At 26.8% G+C, this 18,590-nt stretch overlaps 1 protein-coding gene across 1 annotated transcript; it reads right to left on the minus strand.

Moving 5' to 3' along the window:
• Positions 1-3,212: 3,212 nt before the first annotated feature.
• Positions 3,213-16,822, minus strand: LOC142318324 (coiled-coil domain-containing protein 86). The gene is made up of 3 exons (XM_075354899.1): positions 16,478-16,822; positions 8,592-8,796; positions 3,213-3,365 (listed from the first exon to the last, which is right to left on the minus strand). The coding sequence occupies exons 1-3, from the start codon at positions 16,636-16,638 to the stop codon at positions 3,279-3,281; spliced, it is 453 nt and encodes a 150-aa protein (XP_075211014.1). The 5' UTR covers positions 16,639-16,822; the 3' UTR covers positions 3,213-3,278.
• Between the last annotated feature and the right edge of the window lie 1,768 nt (positions 16,823-18,590).

Consider the following 18,590-nt stretch of genomic DNA (forward strand, 5'->3'; position numbering starts at 1 on the left):
TTAAGAAGGGTTTCCAGGACCAAAAGATTGATTCAAAGTGTTTTAACAGTACTAAAAATTTCAGCTACCTAAGTGTGAGATCAACTGTGAAAATGGGATGTCAGACATTATAAGAAAAGGATATAAGCTTGGAAATGTGCCTTTTTTTGCAATATTAAACTTCTTGAGTACAGTTTGAGGAAAATTATTATAAAGGTCTTATATGACCAGTAGTTACATGTGGATTGTAACTGAAGGCAATAACCAAAACAAATGAATGATTTCAAAGATCTTTGAAAAAGATTTATTAAGAAAGGTATTTGGACAGATTAAGACAGAGGTAAATGAAGAATAATTCAAAATGATGAGTTCAAAAATCTAATCTAGCTTTTCATAGTTATTATAACAATACTTCTTTCTTATATGTGACTTTTTATTTTACTGAAATTAATCTTTTTAAATTCACATTATTCCTTTGTACTGTTAAACTATATTTAAATTCTATTAAATACACCTAGTACAGAAAATTGAGATAAGAAATATCTTACGTTAATTTTTTATGAAAGCACTTTTGTGGAATCCCACATCCTGTCAAGATTGAAATAATTCTGGTTATTGCACAATTAAAACTTAAAAAATAAAAATAATTAAGATTGCATATTATTTTACACAAGTTCTGTTACCTGCGGCAGTTTTTATAAGACCATCTACCTCAAACACTGCCTGATAATTTATCAAATTAATTAATGACCCAACTAACAAATTTCTAAAAGTAACAAAAAGTTTAATAAAAAGATTCAGCTCAATTTTTAATTAAAATAATAACTTAAAATACCATTCTAGATTATATCCTTTGAACTGAATGCCCCTAAATTAAATGGATTGCAAAGATTCATAAAATAAACTTCCCAATACGACATTTAATCAGTTTTAGATTTGTTCCTGTTATATTATATCCAAAATAATAGATAGAATTCTTAGGAATAAAATTAATTTACCTAGTACATTTAATATAAAAAATGGTTACAAATTAGAAAATAAATTAAATAGCTTAAACATAGACACTAGAATGGTTAGTTATCTAACACGTACCCTAGAATATCAATAGAACATACCAAAAAAATAAATTAAAAAGTAACCAAGAAGATCCAAAATTTATTAAAGGTATCATCACTATTTTAAGAGATATATGTCAACAACAAAACTATTTTGAATTTAATAACAAATATTATTACAAAAAAATACCTTACCTATGGGATTTCCACTATCAGCAATTATATCATAAATATATTTACAGGATTTTTGAGACTAAATTAGTTTATGGTATCACTCATACGTATAAAGTTTTAATATGTACACAGTATGTTGATGATATTCTCATTATATATAACCCAAAAATAGATAATGATCATCTAATAATATTAAACAAATAAAACTCATAATGAAAATTTTAAATTTGCATTTGAAAAGATAAGAATAAAATGTTAAATTATTTATATGTCAATACTGAAAGAAACAAGGACAACCAAATTGAAACATCGGTGTATAGAAAACCTACATCTAATAATATAACAAAATTAAATAATAATATAAAAAATCAAATCACTCTTGGTCTCATAAAATTAACACTTATACAATATGATTAATTAAAAGAGCGAATAAAGACACATACTTATAAGGAAAAGTTAAATAATGAAATAAACATCATAAAACACATAATGGTTGAAAGTGAATATGATACCACTTTAATAATATTTATAAAAAAAGAACTATCAAAACACAATAACAAAACAACTACATTATTACCAATACTTATAAGACACAAAAAATGGAAACCTATACATAAAGTATTTATACACAAATAATATCACTAAAAACATTACTAAAACTTACAATAAAAAGATATTTAAACAAGTATACAAACCTAATAACCACACAATAAAACATTTAAAAAACAAAATAGTAAAATTAACAAAAAATCTGTGTGGAATTTATAAAATTAATGATTGTGATAGTATTTATATAGGAAAAACAAATACATCCTTAAAACTAGATTTCTTGAATGTTGTAGAAAAATAATAAGTTAGGTTTATATAATATGACAGGCCATCTAACAAATAACAAAAATGCTATTTCTGGTATTAACACAAGTTTAGAAATATTAGAAATTAATTAAGATAACATAAAATTAAATATATTAAAAAATATTGCATACATAAATACAAACAAAATTTAAATTTGATGAGCTATCAGACAGTGTTTACCATCAGTGAGGGAGACGTTCTTATAAAAACTGCAACAGATAGCAGTACTTGTGTAAATTAATACACATTTTAATTATTTTAGTATTTATTTAAAAATCTTTATTATGCAATAATGGAATTACTTCAATCATGACTGAGGATCCAAGGTCCCGCTACGGCGCTTTCATTTAAAATTAAGCTAGGTCTTTTACTCAATATTCTGCACTGGATGGTTTATTTAATAGAATTTAAATATAATGTGACTTTTTATCTATCTATGTGTGACTTTTATTTAATAAACTTATTTCGCTTAATTAGAAAACTTTTTTTGGACAATATATGCTTAAATTTAAAATAAATTGTTAAATTAACAATATATAGTTTTAATACACACAGTTTTTTTACACTTTTGTGTACTGTATTAACGTTAGTACTTCCTGTTCAATTACGAATGGATGGCCAAATTTCCTGCATGAGTCTACAGTATAAAAAAGGCATTGGTGCCATTAAACTTTAGATTTAACTGCACTTTAGATTTAATTATGATGCTGCATTTATAAAAAAGGAAGTAATAATTAAAATTGTAGTTATTAAGTAAAGAATTTTTTTTTAAATGTTAACTTTTTTTATTAATTAACTTCTGCTTGTGGACTTACATTCTGTGTAATATTTCATTTATATCTTTTTAATAAATATTCATTGGAACTTTTTATATTACTTTAAAAAAGTAAAAATCATTCAATCAATTATACACTCTCAGAATGGTTTATAACAGCTTAAACTACACTGGATTTTTTTGATTAGCATTAGTCTATTTTAATGTATAAATGATGAGGAATCTACAACTAACAGTATTTAAATTATAATAACGTATTAACTATTAGCTAATATGGAAAATGGATCTCTGCTTCTTTGCAGATCAGAAATATGAAAAGAAAAGACTAAAAAAAAGATATGAAGAATGATTTAAAGGTTTAATGAAAGAAAATATGATATTCATATACTTTATTAAAATTCAACAAAATTAGAACAAAAATACATCACCATACCAAAAATTTATTTTTGTAGTACAAGTGTATCTCTTTTTTCAATAGTCCTCAACTGTTTCTTTTTCATTCTTTTTATCTTTTGTGGATTCTTGATCTAAAAATAAAAATAAACAGATTAAAATAATGCATCAGTAATGATTAATAACAATTTTTTAATATAACAACAGTCCAGTTTGCATTTTTACGATCTTATTTAATGAATGAAAATTGTGAAGAATTGGAAATTAGAAGTAATAAAATATTCAAACTGTGTAATGTGGAAAGACATTAGTATATTTTTATTGAAATATTTAAGAGAAAACTAGAATTCAATAGAAATGCCAAAAATGAACATACATTTTGTGAAACTAACTATTACTGGTAACTACATCTCAGAGTTGCCAGATGGTTATTCTTTGGTACAGAATGGGCAGTTGAAAAAATAATTCTGCAACGAAAATATGGCTCAATTTTGTAGGACTTCATTGCTTTGACTCTTCAAGGACTTGATCAAGGTTACTGAAGGAATTCACAATATCTTAATGTTTTGTAATAATAAAAATAAAACTAAAACCCCATCTGATATTTTATATATTTGGTTTCCATGTATCTAAAGTAAGTTATTAAAGTCTAACTAATTTGATTCAGCTTAGTTAAGTAAAAAAATTTTTAGTTTGATTTTTGTTTTTTTGGTGTTAAATGTCTAGAGATGAAATGTGTTCATTCACATGTGTATTTTTCTGACCATATTCTTCAGCACCAATAAGATGTCACTTAAGCTATTTCCTTCAAATTATTTTACTCTGTGTGATGGATCCATGGACACTCAGGGGTTTAGGGTATGAAAGGACTTAATCTCTGGTCAAAAGCCCATTTATTTGTCCTGAACCAGTCTGACGAATTAATATGACACTAGCGGCAGTCAAAAAATGGGCTTTAAAGAAGAATAAAAAAAAAATAAACATTGAAGAAAATTATTTTTACAAAACTTACCAGATTTCTCATTGAAAAAGTCAGAAGAAATTATGCTAAATTTCAGCATTACCAATTTACTATCTAATTTACTTCTTACTATGAATGTAAAGAAACATAACTGATTAGTTTCCTAATTGAAGATCATATGTTCTGAAGTCATTTAAAAGTATGGGCTGTTTTTGAGAAGACCCAAAATAAATATTATGTCAACAATCCAATAATTTTGGATGTAGTAATCAAAGGGACTAAATAACGAAATTATAATTTTAAATATTGCATTTTATTTTGTTATTTTTAAGTATCTGAAATGTACTGCATATCAGTAAGCAAGTTTACTCTATATGTTAATATTGCTGTAAATATTTGTTAATTTAGTTTTTTCTAACAAATTTAAATTTCAAATCAACATAATATAAAGCCACTTGTTTCACTGACTCACTCACTCACTTACACAAATTCTAACCTTTAAGGTCTTGGAATGAAAAAATGATAAGGATCTTTCCTGTTCCCTATTACCGAAAACTAACAGGAAAATTAAATTTAGGGTTTAACTTCCTCAGGGGCCATAATCTCCACAGACTTACATTGCCAAGAAAAATGAAACCTAGAACCAAAAATTGTTATGCACCCTTTTATCAGACTTTTCCCCTCATGTTTAGAACATTTTAATAATCAGGCTGCACCCTACCCTTAGAAGCTTAGCCCCAAAAACCTTTTATCTATCAACAAATTATACAACTCAAGAATGTACCTAAAAAATAAAATTGTGCTGGCAGGTGAAAACAATTTCATGATCGAGAGAAAAATAATGATAAAATAAAGACAATGGTCACACTAATGGAGGAAGTTCACCTTTTTCATAATGTTTAGGTAATCAGGACTCAGTTTGCAAAGCTGAAGAGAATTTTTTTGTTATATATGTAGGAAAATAAAAAATTAAAAACACTCAGGATTTATTTCCTTTATATGTTACAGTTCCAAAAACCAGTATTTTATTGTGATGGGATATTATAGAAACAAATATTGTAATGTGTAATAGGACTTGCTGGATAATTCACCTCAGAGATGCAGGACCATTATTTTAAATCACAAGACTAACTCACAAAATTAAACATGGTGCTAACTCTTACAAAGAGAAATTCACATACATATTAACTATTTTAAAAAGTATAAAAATCTGAAATAAAATGCAGTGATGATATTGCCCCGAAGAAGGTTAAGCAAGACAAAGCAAGGTAGGACAATTCATTGTGAAGAAAAAGAGAATGACATCATTTGTAATCAAAATAAAACAATTAATAATTATTACAGAGAAATAACTACACAATTTATTAAAGGGGAAATAAAGCTATTAACAAATAAAATAAATGCTACAGTTGTACCGAATCAAAATTAAAACTCATTTCACAGAGAATATGCCCAAACTATATCGATAGAGTTCAACATACAATATTTTTATAATTAAGAAATCTGTTTTGTGCAAAACAGATGAGTTTATAATATTATAAATTATAAATACATCATAACTAATTAATTGAATAAGTTATAAGAATTACAGAAAGTAAGTAATCATTTAAGCATTAAATCTTAAATCACTGATCATCTTTGGTTTTGATTTAAATTCTTTTTTTATACATGCAAATTGTTTATTTACTCTTAACTACAGGCCAATTACTAAATTACAATTGCTTCTTTTATGATAAAGAAGACAAATAAATCTTATTAACATATGAAAAATTCCTAAGCCTGACTGGGATTCAAATCCAGAAACTTCTAGACAAAAGACAAAGACATCACCACAACTCCTACTTGGTGATTAGCAAGTACTAATAATATAAATATAACAATGTAAATATAATAATAATATAAGTAACAATAATATTGCAAAATTAAAAAAAAATTATAAAATATATATAATTATTATTATTATTATTGCAGTGGAATTCCAGGATAAGCTAAGCTTTTGGGAAGATGAGGCAGCCTTCGTTAAAAATTTGAGAGGGTTACGTGGCGATGGATCATTGTCCTTGGTGTGATGCTCACTTTCATGATTTTAAAATTATTGTTGTTTTTTTTTAAGGATTATTGCTTATAACTTGTTTTATTTGGAATGTATTAGTAATGTTGTCTTTTTGTTTTTGGATGTTTTCATCTATGTGTTTTATTAACACTCCGTAGCTACCGTTTTTAAAGTTCTAATTATTTTTTGTATTTGACTGCATAATTGTTATTATTATTATTATTGTGTTTTGAATATTATATTTTTAATTTATATGTGGGTGTTCTTTTGTGACTTTATGTGATATTGTGTGGCATACAAAGGTTTTGTAACTGTTCTGTTGCACAATAAAAAAAAAAAAAAAAAAAAAAAAAAAATTATATATATATATAAAACAGTACAGTACTGTATGTGTGGCTGGCTAGTCATATAATAAAAATTTTTTAATTTTTCAACTTTATACCTTTAATATTTTGACTACATACTTTTATATGTTCTAATTTTAATATTTGAATTTAATGTGTGATTTGAGAAAAAAAAGTTTAACTAATGATGAGGGAAAACCTTCAAAACGCTATTAAAAAATAAAAAGCATAAGGTAAGAAGCATTATTAAATTCTGTACTCTTAATGGTAAACAGTTTTTAAGATATTACTAGAGAGGGGAATATGGACAAATACAATAACAAAACAATTGTTTTTCTAAGTTAATTTTACACACGTGAATGCACACACACACACACACACACACACACACACACACACACACACACACACACACACACACACACACACACACACACACACACACACACACACACACACACACACACACACACACACACACACACACACACACACACACACACACACACACACACACACACACACACACACACACACACACACACACACACACACACACACACACACACACACACACACACACACACACACACACACACACACACACACACACACACACACACACACACACACACACACACACACACACACACACACACACACACACACACACACACACACAATATTAGAATAATTAAAATATATATACACAATAAAACTATAAATGTTTAAATTTAAATTCAAACTTCAGTTTTTGCGGAATTAGTGAAATTACAAACTGTTATGTAGCCCACTTTTATTTTACTTCCTCACACCTAGATTAGAAAACAAAAAAATTTCACAATGCCAAGTTGTGATCAGATGCAAAACATGTTTTACTTAATTTATTTTTTAGATTAACTATTTATTACATTGAAAATAATAGCAAAAAAAATCAACTAGAACTTTTTTAAATATTTTAATGTGTTAAAATTAAGGCCCAAACTGAAGTTTGTGTAGGCGAAAAAGTTGGCAAACATATAGATTTATGTTGTTACTACATTTACAAGGTTCATTTGTAAATTCTGATATTGATAATAAAAGAAGTGAGTATTATGTATGAATTTTTTTTGGATGATTGATTTCATTACATAATCTTGAAAAAGCTTGTGGATGTGGGAATATTATGTGATATGGATATTTGTACCATAAGAAAAATGTCAAATCTACTAATATTCTGACTTGGGACCTTCTGAACAAAATTCCATTCAGCAGGATTAAAAAATCCATATTTGTAGGTAGCAAATTAATCATATCTTGAGTGTTAATTTTAAAAATTCTCTAACAAATTTTTTATAAACATTACTTTAAAAATTAATAACAGCTACAAATGAAGTTTATAATAAAATCATCTAAAAAATATAGAACACCATTTAAATATGTAATTCTACATTTAAATAATAAAAATATGCCTGATGAAGTATAAAATAATTTCCCTGTTCATCCACTAAAATCTTTATTCCATACAATAATATAAACTATATTTTTCAGTTGCATGGAAGCAAGCAGAAGCCTATTCAAACCAAACATTTATAGATTAGAGCAAATAGAAATTATAAACTGGTTTAGTATTACTAGAGTTATATGGGAAATATTATCAATAGCAAAAACAAACAATATAATGCAAATTGACAGAAATAAAGTAATCAAATTATGGCAGACAATTGAGTGAAAATAATAATTTAGATACTAATTTAAACAAATGAAAATTATAATTTTTTATAAATGTTTTGATTATTCTACAACTGACTTTTTATCTAAATAGTAAAACACTGTTATACTTAGAATAATGCACATATAATATGAAAATTAGATATAAATCTAATCTAAAATCTAATCTAATTTAAATGGATCTGTATGTACTTGTTTAATATCTACTTAATTCTACTATGTTTAATATCTACTTAATTCTACTATGTTTAATATCTACTAAAATTCAAAAAAACTAACATTATTTACTTACTACTTGCACAACTTCAGATTTCTTTTGATTTTCTTCTCTCCTCTTAAGATTTTCTATTCTTCTCAGCCTGCGATTTTCTTTTTCCTTGTTTTTATTTTCTATAATCTGGCGAGAAAGTGACTTAATATATGATAAATCTTTTTTTAATTTAAGTTTTTTCTCTACAGAAAATTTAAGGCCTCGTGTTTTCACTATAGATCTAGCCCTGAAATCAAAGAAATATTAATTTTATTTATTAAATCAGTTGCTAAACTAAAATACTCAACTAATACATTAAACCTTATTATATTTACTGAAAAAAGCTTAAAATTAAAATAAATCTGTTATTAACAGAATGAAATGTGACGACTTTTTAATATATTTAAACTATTTAAATTGTTGTTAAGAGAATAATTACTATTATCTTTTCTGCGAGATCACTATAGTTTCTATGTTTACTACTGCCTACCTTTCTTAGCTTTGTTTTTTAATCACTTGTTGACACATTTCGGAACCACTCCATTGTCAAAACTTATTATATTACTTATTACTAGTATAGTGCTTATTACCACTAGTAAAGTACTATAGTACTTATTGCCAATACTCTTATAATACAATAAGTTTTGACAATAGAGTGGTTCTGAGATGTGTCAACAGGTGATAAAAAAATGAAACTAGGTAGGCAGTACTAAACTATTATGTTGAAATTTCTTAAATTAAATAATTATTTATCAATTTAATTCCATAGTTATATTAAATAAAATATATACTGAACTTGACAAAATTACTGCTTGGATTTAACAACTTTATAATTAGTCAGGTTTCTCTATTCAGTTAAATGGAGTATAAAACAAACTGAATAATTTTTAGTGGAAGACTGAGAAAAACTAATTAAATGCAGAGAGGAAATCTTAATATTTTCAATTTTTGACAAATTTTCCCATAATTTAGCATTGTAAAACTGAATTATTCTACATTTAAATAGGTTTTTGAATTTTAGCTCTAGTTAAATTAACAACTTTAACAAAGTTTCAAAATTATTTAGCTCCATTTGAAAATACGTATTTTAAAAACATTCTTATATAATTACTGTTACTTAATTTTCTAATCAAATATTTTACTGATGGCACAAAATTTGGACTACTTAAGGATGTACGAAATAAGATTTGGTAATCAATGTTTAAATCATATCTGTTAATTATTATGTAAATTATAAACACATTTTAGACGATTTCATACAATACAATTGATAAAAACAAAATAAAAGAATTAATACATAATTTATAAAAATAAGCATTTACATGACAACTCAATCTCTTATTATCCATTATGCTAGTAATTGTAGTACCCTGTTTTAAACTACAAGAATAATCAGCTATAACATTACAGTAGATCTAACTGTAACCTGAAATTTGGTGTTATGGTACATACAGAAACAAAGAAATATATTTCAAAGAAAATAAACTAAAAAAAATAATCTATTTGATATATATAAAAAAATAATAAAATATTGATAATATTCATTACTTTTATAAACGGATATTCACATTCAAGTCACAAAAAAATTTCCTCTGCAATAATTTAGTTGTTAATTCTTGAAGTACAGTTTAATTAGAACATTTATTTCTGAAAGAAAAATGAGGGAGACATTTCACATTTAGTAAACTGGTAACTGGATAATGCTACCATTTAGCAGCTATAGTGTATGTAAAATCTAAAGATGGGTCCACCCTCCAAACTGCCTGTACTTGTCTCATCTACCCCACTCCTATAACCCAGCATACGGAACACTTGCCACTGGTTGCTATATGTAATGCTTACATGATATTTAAAAATAATTTTCATAAATAACTAACCCATGTGAAAGAAAATCGTTAACATTTTAGCCTATAATAAATAAACAATTCTTTCATATACTTTTGTATTGCATCATTATAATGTTGTATTACGTCTGATTTATAATGTTCCTATTTATTTATAGCAAAACCTTAGTTTAATGTATTTGAAAAAACAAACATAAGCTTTCAAAAAATAAATAAATAAATAACTTCACATACAACTTAAACAAAATATTAGACATAAATAATTTTATTTGTTAATAAATGACCAGAACATATTTCTTTACTATAATAGTAACATCATAATTGGATACAGTACAAGTCACTTCAAATTAATGGATATGATTTTTGGAATATACTACTTCAGCTGCTGGAATGAGGAGAAGTCGCTGGGTGATGTAAATAGCAGCAGAGGGGATGCCACAGTGCACTACTGACCCGCCTTCAGATATTACACACACTAGAATGGCCATAACAGTAGATGCTACTTGAATGGAAGGAAATGTAACCATAAAAAAATTTGCTTCTTCATAAACAAAATTTTTTGAATACATAAACTACATTAAGATAATTATTATTACTAAAAATAAATAGTAATTGTGAAAATACATTTTATTGGTTCTAAAACACACCGTTTTTGTCAATGGTAGTGTCTCGTGAAAATACCTTTTATTGGTTCTAAAATCTAGAGTATCAGTACCGTTTTTGTCTATGGTACTGGGTTAATCTTCCCCTTTAACCCACTTTCCAAGTTACCATACTCTTCCTAGTTTTAATCTCTCATATGAATATAACGATCACATACCAGCAACAGAAGAAAAATTACAAAGTAGAAAACTTACAATACAGAAAGGATTTATTATTTTTTTTGGGCAAACCCAAGTTGAAATCTAATAGAGATTTTTATGTTTTATGATCTTCAAGTACAGAATATATTTATAGAAAAATAGAATACTCCTATAAATTAATCTGAATATATGTTAATTATGTTATTACATCCACTTCACACTTCTTGCCTTCATATTATCTTGAATCATTTTCTGTACAAAAAAGATTCTGTTTACAATTTAAACAAATTTAGTTATTCACTTTACTATTTCACTTTGTGAATACGCTTTAATAAATTTTAAGTGATATCAGCTGCTACAACCTTTTTACATAACCATCTGCTAAACTCTCTCTTTCTGCTAAACCTTTCTATATAAACTGTCTGACTTTAAAATCTGTAATAAATTCAATATTAATGTCATGGTATGTGGCTAGTTTAATGTTAATTTTCTAAATAAATCTGATATTGTTAATTATTGAAGTTAACTCAATTTGTTGTTCACTATTTATTATAATATGTATTTTATAGAGCATAAGGAATTTAAATTTGTTACTATTGATTTTTAATATTTACAAGTATTCTATATTTAAAAGTGTGTGTTTATTTTGCCAAGTGAGATAAGTGTATTATATTTGTATTTTTTTTTTTAATTTCTATATGTCATTCCTACATAGAAATTTTTACAATTTTTCTTTGTTTATCCTATTTTAAACTACTACTTATTACACAAAATAGAATTAAATTTATTGATTACTTTATATAATTTTTTATTCATACATTTTAAAGATATTTTTAAAATCGGATAATCTTTTTGAAAAATTTATAATTGTTAGTAATATAATTTACAGTGATATAAAAATTATTTTTTGTCTTTTTTAATGTGTTTTATATTACAATAATTTTTAGTAGCTAATACTTTATTAAATTGAATTCTTCATTTAACTCAACACTATTTTCCCTGTAGTTTAGGACTATTAATCGCACCACAGTATGTCATTGATTTTTGTTGTTATTGATTTATTATTAAATGTTGTTACTGGAAACACCCAATCTTTAATTTATTTTTATGCTAATGCCTAAAACGTGAAATGAATTATTTATTTCTAAGTTGTTTAATATTTTAATGAAAACCGAAATTTTAATTAAACCATTAGGTTTTTAAAGATGTACTTAAGAAATACTGTAGACACTTCTAACTAAGAAGAAAGCTGTCTATACAGAGCGTTCTGTATTATACAAGTATTTAAATTATCTTGTAACAATATTTTTGTTATATTTTTAGTATCGCAAGAAATAAAAATGTTATTGTTATTTATTTTTATTTGTACTAATCTTTTGACTAATTCAATACTAATTTCTAATATTAAATGTATTTTTACGCATTAAATTATCTTTTTAAAAGATTATATAGAAATTGTATTATACAAGCTGTATTCATAATTCAGAGAAGTTGAGAGGTTAAGTTGCTTCATGAATTTTTTATTAAAAGTCCTGAGAATAGTGGAAGCTGATATATATGTTTTATACATAGTATTACATCTTATTAGTGTTTTACAGTAATACTCCAGTAAGTAGTTCAACGCTCCAGTCAAGCATGGCATTTCTCATACTCTATAAAATTCCATTTCCATATTCCCATGTACAAGTTTCACAGCATCAGTAGTGAATTAATTCATCGAGCATAAAAAACACACATTAGTATGATCAGTTTATAATTTTTTATAAATTTCATTACTTAAAAAATTATTTTTTTATTTAATTACTTTTTTGTATAATAACTATAAAATTTACTTCATTTATTTTTACTGAGTGAAAAAATTAATTTTATTAATAATTATAAAGATCAACAAAAAAAAATTGTAACCGAGATAAAAGTGAGTGAATATATTTTTTATGCTGAATCTTAAAATGGAATCAGTTTTTCTTCAAAATCCTTCATTTTAGTGGTACTTACGTATTAAGGCCACCGCAGCTACAGCTTTTTTTGAAAACAATGTAGTCAATCGGATTTCGGTGGATTAACATTAATTGGATTTCGGTGCTATAACATTAAGGTTATATTATTAATAAGTTGTATATATTATCCATATTTAATGTTAATTATAAGAGGTTAGCGAGCGAAGCAAGCATATGTTATATTTAGTTAGGTTATTTTGATAAACGTACGATTTGTCAGTACACAAGTCAACACAACTTAAAGCTGTAGCTGCAGTGGCGTTAATACGTAAGTACCATTTTAGTTATGATCCTTTAAAATATTGAGAAACTTCTTAAATAATAGAATACAAAAATAATAATTACAATTAAAATTCCTACCTTTATTTTGCAGACACTTATATTTATTTTAATTTATTTTTTCTTATTTTCCTTTTGTGTTCAGTGAAGTCTTCACTTTTTATCATCCAGCAGTAGTCATTCATCATAGATTCATCCCATCTGCCTTGAAAAGGTTGTTCCATCTGCAATTTAGCTTGGTGGAACCTTTTTCCTTCCTTCGCTGATGTCACCCGAGTTTAAAGGGAAAAAGTCCAAATGAAAATGTAAAAAATGAATTTTCAATAACATTCTTCAGGCTAAATTTTTGTAGTTCACTAACAGTTCATTTATAATCTGATTATAGTTTTCAGCTTTTTTGTTTCCAGGAAAACCAGTGACAACATCTTTAAATGACTTATATGCTGCTAGTTCTTTAGGATTTAGTTTGCTGTCAAATATATATTCTTATTTTTGGGCCAATGAATATTCCCTCTTTTAATTTGGCTTCACTTAAATGTGAAGAAACCTCAGCTAAATATTTATAGCTGTCTCCATCTTATCTAAAGCTTTTACAAAATTCAGGCTTACTTTTATATGTAGAGGTGGTAAAATAATACGATCTGCTTCAATAAGAGAAATATTGACAACGTTGTGCTTTCCTGAGGTAAACTGATTTCTTTTTGGCCAGTCTTTAATTGTTAATGTTAAGCTGTAGCTCGACTATTCCACAAATACAAGAAACAATTATATTTTGTAAAGCCACTCTGGAGACCGAGAAGAAGCCCTATCATTTTCAGGTGAGCAATAATTTTCCATGAGTATTCATCATAATTGTAGCTTTAAAAATGTTTGATGTACGTTCATATATTTCTTTCATTCCTACAGCATGTGCTACCAGTATAGAAGAAAAGTTATTTGAGCTATGCAACAACACTGCCTTTAAATTTCTTTTTGATGAGTCTACAAATAAACACCAATCATGAATAATATATTCAATGTCCAATTCAGACATTAGCCCCCCTAACATCATGCCAGGAACAAATTAAACATCTCTCCTAAAGTATTTCAATAAATTTTCATTACAATTTCTATATACTGAAATTTCAGTATCCTTGTTCAATAAATTCCATTCTTTAAAATGTGAACCTAGGAGTTATGCGTGTTGTTTCGACAAATACAAGTCACGAATTACGGTCACGTAGTCCTACTTATGTGATGAGGTGAGGTTTAGTATTTGATTATTCTGGAATGTAATTAATATCTACTGAAGTTGAGGATTGATCGGTTGAGCCATCTGGAGAATCAGAAATTTCTTTCCACGATGTTGGTAAATCAACACCATGAAGTACTGCTTTCATAGCTGAATGAATATTTGGCTACACAATACTGCTTTTATTGAAATGAAACCAGTAACATTAGTTAAGCAAAGATAGCAGTCATCATAATTGTTAGTCGGCTCTCGCCAAATCATAGGTATGCCAGAGGCAAATGATCTTTTTTCCTTTTAACCACTGGGTTAGTTTAACATAGCACTTGGTGCATGCTACATTTGGAGCCCAGAATTTATCTTGGTCTCCCAAGGGACAGTCAGAATAATGTTTTTATGCAGTTTTCAGCAGATTATATACTGGTTTTTGTTGACTTTTCGTAATGAATTCTCCATAAACGTAACAAACAATATTTGGAGAAATTTTACAAGCCTGATTTTTATTCATTGTAGAATTCAAAATGTTTTAATAAATGAAAGTAAACTTAAATATTACAAAAATATTTACTTAATTATAAAAATAATTAAGTTTTAATTTGTAAATAGTTAATTACTTAAATTACTTCATAAAATTGTTTCATGGAGTGTAATAAAACAGTGCAAAACACACAAATACACATTAACAAATCTTTGGAATACATATTCAGATTCAACACCTACTCCCTTTCCAGTTCCAAATTTTATGTTGACCAGTGTCATGTTCTGCTGCTAGGATATAATTTACTAAACTACTTTTAAAACTTTAATTGCTATTTTCCTCATTAAGAAAAATTTTGCCCTACATTTGTGAAACTGTAAACCAGTTTTCTTGTTATCAATATTTTATTAAGTACTTGAGAAAATGGTAAATAGACTTGTAAAATTTCTTGAAAATCATGCTGAGAAATGTTTAGCACACCATATGGTATGGCATTTTTCATACACTACAGAATTCAAAATTTCCATAATTCCATATACAAGCTTTCAAAGCTTCTGTGGTAAATTAATTCATCATGCAAAAAAAAAAAATATATTTAAAAATGTAATATATATATATATATATATATATATATAATTAATATAATACATATATTTACATAAGTATGCATTAATATTTTTTCTTCAAGTAAATAGAATACACAGAAGAAGTTTTTCAATATTTGTATCCTAACCTTTACGTTATCACATAAATTAATCACATTACTGGTCTCACGAAAGTTTATTCCAATTATAGTAATAGGAATTGTCAAAAAGTAATTAAATTGTCACAACCATTTAAATTGGAAAAAGAAAATCAAGATAGATAACAGCTGAAAAGATTCACTAATCAACAAGGTACAAAGTAATTCAATTTTTGAAGAAAAATGAAACGATCAATCAGTATTTAAATGCATGGATATATGCTTACAAAAGGTGTTTTCTTCTACAACTATGATGCTACTTTGTCGGCTGTGGTAGCTGAAGTTTATCCAAGTAGTTTTTACAAAACTCCTTTAATTGATAATTAAATTATGTAATTGGTGTATTTTGTGTATGTGCAGCTCCCCTAATAAAGTTTATTAACTACTTAAAATTTATCTACTTCCAACATACTGACTACAAAATACTGCCTAACAACTCTCAAAACGTGAAGTTATTTTGTTTTACATTGTAAAACAACATAAAACTTCTAGGTGTTTCTTGTTTTTTTCCAATGAAATACATAGTTTTTAAACAACCATAAAATATCTAAACTTACCTTGACTTTTCAGTCTTCCAAAATCGTCCAGATTTTGGTGCACCTTTAGGAATCTTGGTAGCAGAATCTTCCGAACAGTCTTCGCTTAAATCGCTTGATGATAGCCTTTCTTCATCATTCATTGAAAAGTCAATTCTTTCACTATTTTTTGATTCCGTCATTTTTCTTCCAATCCAGCACTAAAGTCTTGACTGACGATAAAACTTTCTAAACACGTTGCTCTATTGTACCACAGCCACAGAAAGTGAAGATCTTCAAAACAGACAGACGTTTATATAACCAACAAATTCACGTGCCGAATTTCCCATGCTCTTGCCTCTGTCATCTAATCGAGCTATCGATGTAAATCCGTTAGAGTAACTTGTAAATCTATCGGGTAGCATGATAAAATAATTAACATCGATGTATGATAAATGTCATAACTCATGTGAGCGGCAAACAGCTGTGAACCAAAAAACAACTTTTACGAGATAAGAGATTTCGATATTATGAGTCTTGAAAAACAAATCTAATTAAAAAGATTAACCAACTCCGTAGCCAGCTTATAAGTTTTAATAGAGTTAATGATAAGTTTAAAAATAAATAAACCCCATCGATTACTAAAGGAATTTCTAAATCTAGCTCTACGATAAACTTCGTGAATTGTTTAAATATAATTTGACTAACAATTTTTTAAATTATTTGAAAACTTTTCAACGAATTGATAGTTGTAAAGGATTGTATTATAATTCAGTATCTAATTCGAATAATAAATCCAAAACTATATGAGTACTTATAAAAAGTAAAGCGAATCTAGAAATTAAACAGGTCAGATAAATTCAACAAAAATATAAAAGGATAAAACTTCCGTTTTCTCACTCTCAAAAGTAGCACAAAATGTAATAAATCTTTTCCAGTATTTCAAGTAACAATAATATTGAACTATTCTTTCAGTTTCAATGACTTTATTTATGATCAGTGATTTTGTTTATGAATAATTTGTTTGTTTCTCATTGATACCCAGTAAGTTAAAACAGTACGTTAAATATAGAGTACACACATTCAGCAGGTATTGATGGAAATCCTTCCATATCTCCGGGACCACCGTTAGGTAATGCTTCAGAGGATTAGATAAATGGCAAGTAGCATGTGAAAATGCTATGCCTGACCTGGGGATTATGCCGAACCCAGGACCTCCGGATGAAAGGCAGAGACGCTAACACTCGCGCCACGGAGGCTGGTTGATGGAACAAATATTTTTAAAAAATCTAATGTGGACACTACACGACTTCCTTTTACGCCTATTAAATTACTTATACACATTTTTAAAAGTATATAAAATTTTATTTCACTAATAACTTGATTTTTTTCAATTTGTTTTTTATTGAATTATTATTTATGTAAAAAATTTTTTTACAATCACAGGTTAATAATTATTAATAAATCAATATATTTAAATTAAAAATAAAGTTGAAAAAAAGGAAAATGATGTAGAATTTGAATCGATGTGCCTTTCCCTTGTAAGATCCAAATATTTCATTAATTAACATTTTATTTGGCTATAACTCAGGAAAAAATGAAAATAAGTACCACTTATAATGTATCATTGAAAAACTCTCAGTGAGGGCTTATTACTGCAGTTAAGAAAAAGTTTAAAATACAAATTTTTGTTGATTTTGGGCTTTTTTTGGATATTTTTGGTCAAGTCGATTGCAGTCAAAAGGGGAGGTCACAACTAGATGTTACAACAGTCCTAAATCCAAAATTTCAACATCCTACGGCTAATCGTTTTTGGGTTATGCGAGATACATACATATGTACAGACATCACACCAAAACTAGTCAAAATGGATTCAGGGATGGTTAAATTGGATATTTCTGTTGAAATCTGAAATTTTTCATGATCACAACAATACTTCCTTTACTTTGTACAAGGAAGTAAAAATATCAGATTCTATTATTGTCCTTCTTACAGGTTTAACTGACAAATCTTTCAACAGAATATTTTCTAAATGCTTTAAACTTTTGTTTTCATTTATCTCCTTAAGAAAGGTTAGAAACTTAGTTTATAAGATCATAGGCCAATTTCATTATTTTTATTGTATTTCCTAAAGTATATGAAAAAAATTGACTTT

The sequence above is a fragment of the Lycorma delicatula genome, chromosome 1 (assembly GCF_047948215.1).
Source record: "Lycorma delicatula isolate Av1 chromosome 1, ASM4794821v1, whole genome shotgun sequence".
NCBI classification, from domain to species: domain Eukaryota; kingdom Metazoa; phylum Arthropoda; class Insecta; order Hemiptera; family Fulgoridae; genus Lycorma; species Lycorma delicatula.